Source organism: Carlito syrichta, unplaced genomic scaffold (assembly GCF_000164805.1).
Source record: "Carlito syrichta isolate Samal-C Ts95f unplaced genomic scaffold, Tarsius_syrichta-2.0.1 Scaffold312909, whole genome shotgun sequence".
In the NCBI taxonomy this organism is placed as follows: Eukaryota; Metazoa; Chordata; class Mammalia; order Primates; family Tarsiidae; genus Carlito; species Carlito syrichta.
Genome location: NW_007257005.1, coordinates 5,520 through 7,488, shown reverse-complemented (window position 1 = coordinate 7,488; position 1,969 = coordinate 5,520). Strand labels below are relative to the sequence as shown.

Genomic DNA, 1,969 nt, shown 5'->3' with positions numbered 1-1,969 from the left:
GCCCAGCTTGCGTTTACTTTTGAGGACTTGGTCATATATTTGTTGCCTCGGCCGATGTCCAGAAAGAGTGTTTGGGTTTTTGTTTTTGTTTTTTAAACTGTAGAGATGAGGTCTCACCAAGTTGCCCAGGCTGGTCTTGAACACCTGGGCTCAGCCAGTCCTCTCGCCTCTGCCTCCCAAAGTGTTAGGATTTCAGGCATGAGGCACGGCACCCAGGCAGCAAGAGTGTTTCCTATGATTTCTTCTAGGATTTTTATAGTTTGAGGTCTTATATGTAAGACTTTAATCCATCTTGAGTTCATGTTTGTACATGGAGAGAAGGGATTTGGTTTCCTTCTTCTGCGTATAGTTAGCCAGTTTTCCTAGCACCATTTATTGAATAGGGTGTTCTTTCTCCAATACTGATTTTTTTTTTTTGGCTTTGCCAAAGATCAGTTGGCTGTAGGTCAGCAGCTGTATTTCTGAAATTTGTATTCTGTTCCATTGGTCTATGTGCCTATTTTGTTTTTAACATGCTGTTTTGGTTACTGTGAACTTGTAGTAAAGTTTGAAGTCTGGTAATATGGCTCCAGCTTTGTTCTTTTTGCTCAGGCATGATTTGGGTATTTAGGCTCTTTTTTCTTCCTTATGAATTTGAGTCCTATTTTTTCTAGATCTGTGAAAAATGACGCAGGTCATTCAAGAGGGATTGTGTTGACTCTGTAGCCAACTTGCTTTGGGCAGTATGGTCCTCTTAATGATGGTGATTCCTCCAGTCCATGAGCATGGAATGTTTTCCACTGGCTCATGTTGGTCTTCTGTTTCTTCCAGCTGTGGCTAGTGGTACTTGCTGTAGAGAGCTGCACCTCCTTTGTAAGATGCATTCCCAGGTATTTTTTTTTTTCTCTGTGCTTCCTCTTGACAGTCGAAGAAACAGCAATAAAAAACACAGAGGGAACCTTCATGAAGGTGCTGCAAGCCCGGAAGAAGCACACCAGCACTGAGCTCATTATTGAGCCAGAGACACCCTCAGACAAGAGGGTTGTCAAACAGACAGACATCTTCAGTGAGCAACTGGACTTCAGTGATGAAAGCAATGTCATCAGTGCGCTCAATTATGTCTGGCCCTATTTCTCACTGGGTAACCTAGAGGATATGGAATCAACATTGTCACCATTCACAGAACTGCTTTTTTCAAAACTTTTTAATAAAGCAAAGCCCCCATCTTTTTGGAGAAACAATACATCCAACAATCCTTACAGAAATAGATTGAGGAGGTATTATATCCTTAAAAATTGGTTAGGTTCACTAATTAAAAAAAAAATGGAGGCAGTCAAAAGGAAAATAGGAGCTGGTATGCTGATGCAGCCTGGCCCCTTAGGATATCAAAGTTTTAAACACCAAAACTCTGCAGACCACCTGAAAACTGCCCAGCCACAGGGAACCAGGCTGTTGAAGACTCAGGGTCTTAGGAAAAGGCTGCGGACCGTGGGCGTAATCATCAAGGGGCCCAAGGGCATTAAGAAAAGGCATCTCAAGAAAACCCTTAAAGATCATCTCATCAGAAGGCAACAAAGCACCCAGCCATTGGTGGAGGATGCTGCCATGGAAAGGAAGCATGGGAGGCCAGCCCCAAGGGAGCCAGAATGGTCTCTCAGGGCGCAGAGGCCCCAGATGCTGGTGGGCAGCCCCTCCCACACCAAACCCTCATCCACACAGGTGGATTGGCTTTCTTCCTTAGGAAAGCAGATGGATGTTCCCTCAGCTGCCTCTGCAAAAGCCCTGTCTGGGGACCAAAGGGAGTCCAAAGACCTGAAGCACACCCTCTTCATTTTGGAACAGGCAGCAGCAAAATCTCGAATCATGCAGGATCCACTTGATCCACTTGTAGGTAAAACTCACTTCGAGGTGGTCCACAGAGCACCCAAGGCCAAGGTGAGTTGGAAGTTCGGGAAGGAAGGCTCATCTGGTCAACTGATGGTTGCCAAGA

At 45.0% G+C, this 1,969-nt stretch overlaps 1 protein-coding gene across 1 annotated transcript in view; it reads left to right on the top strand.

Moving 5' to 3' along the window:
• The first annotated feature begins 942 nt into the window (after positions 1-942).
• Positions 943-1,969, top strand: part of LOC103272612 (leucine-rich repeat-containing protein 37A2-like) — a 4,791-nt gene continuing 3,764 nt past the window's right edge. The window contains exons 1-2 of the mRNA XM_008070093.1: positions 943-1,120; positions 1,721-1,914. Of these exons, the coding sequence (XP_008068284.1) occupies positions 943-1,120; positions 1,721-1,914 (372 nt within the window). The remainder of the gene's footprint in view (positions 1,121-1,720; positions 1,915-1,969) is intronic.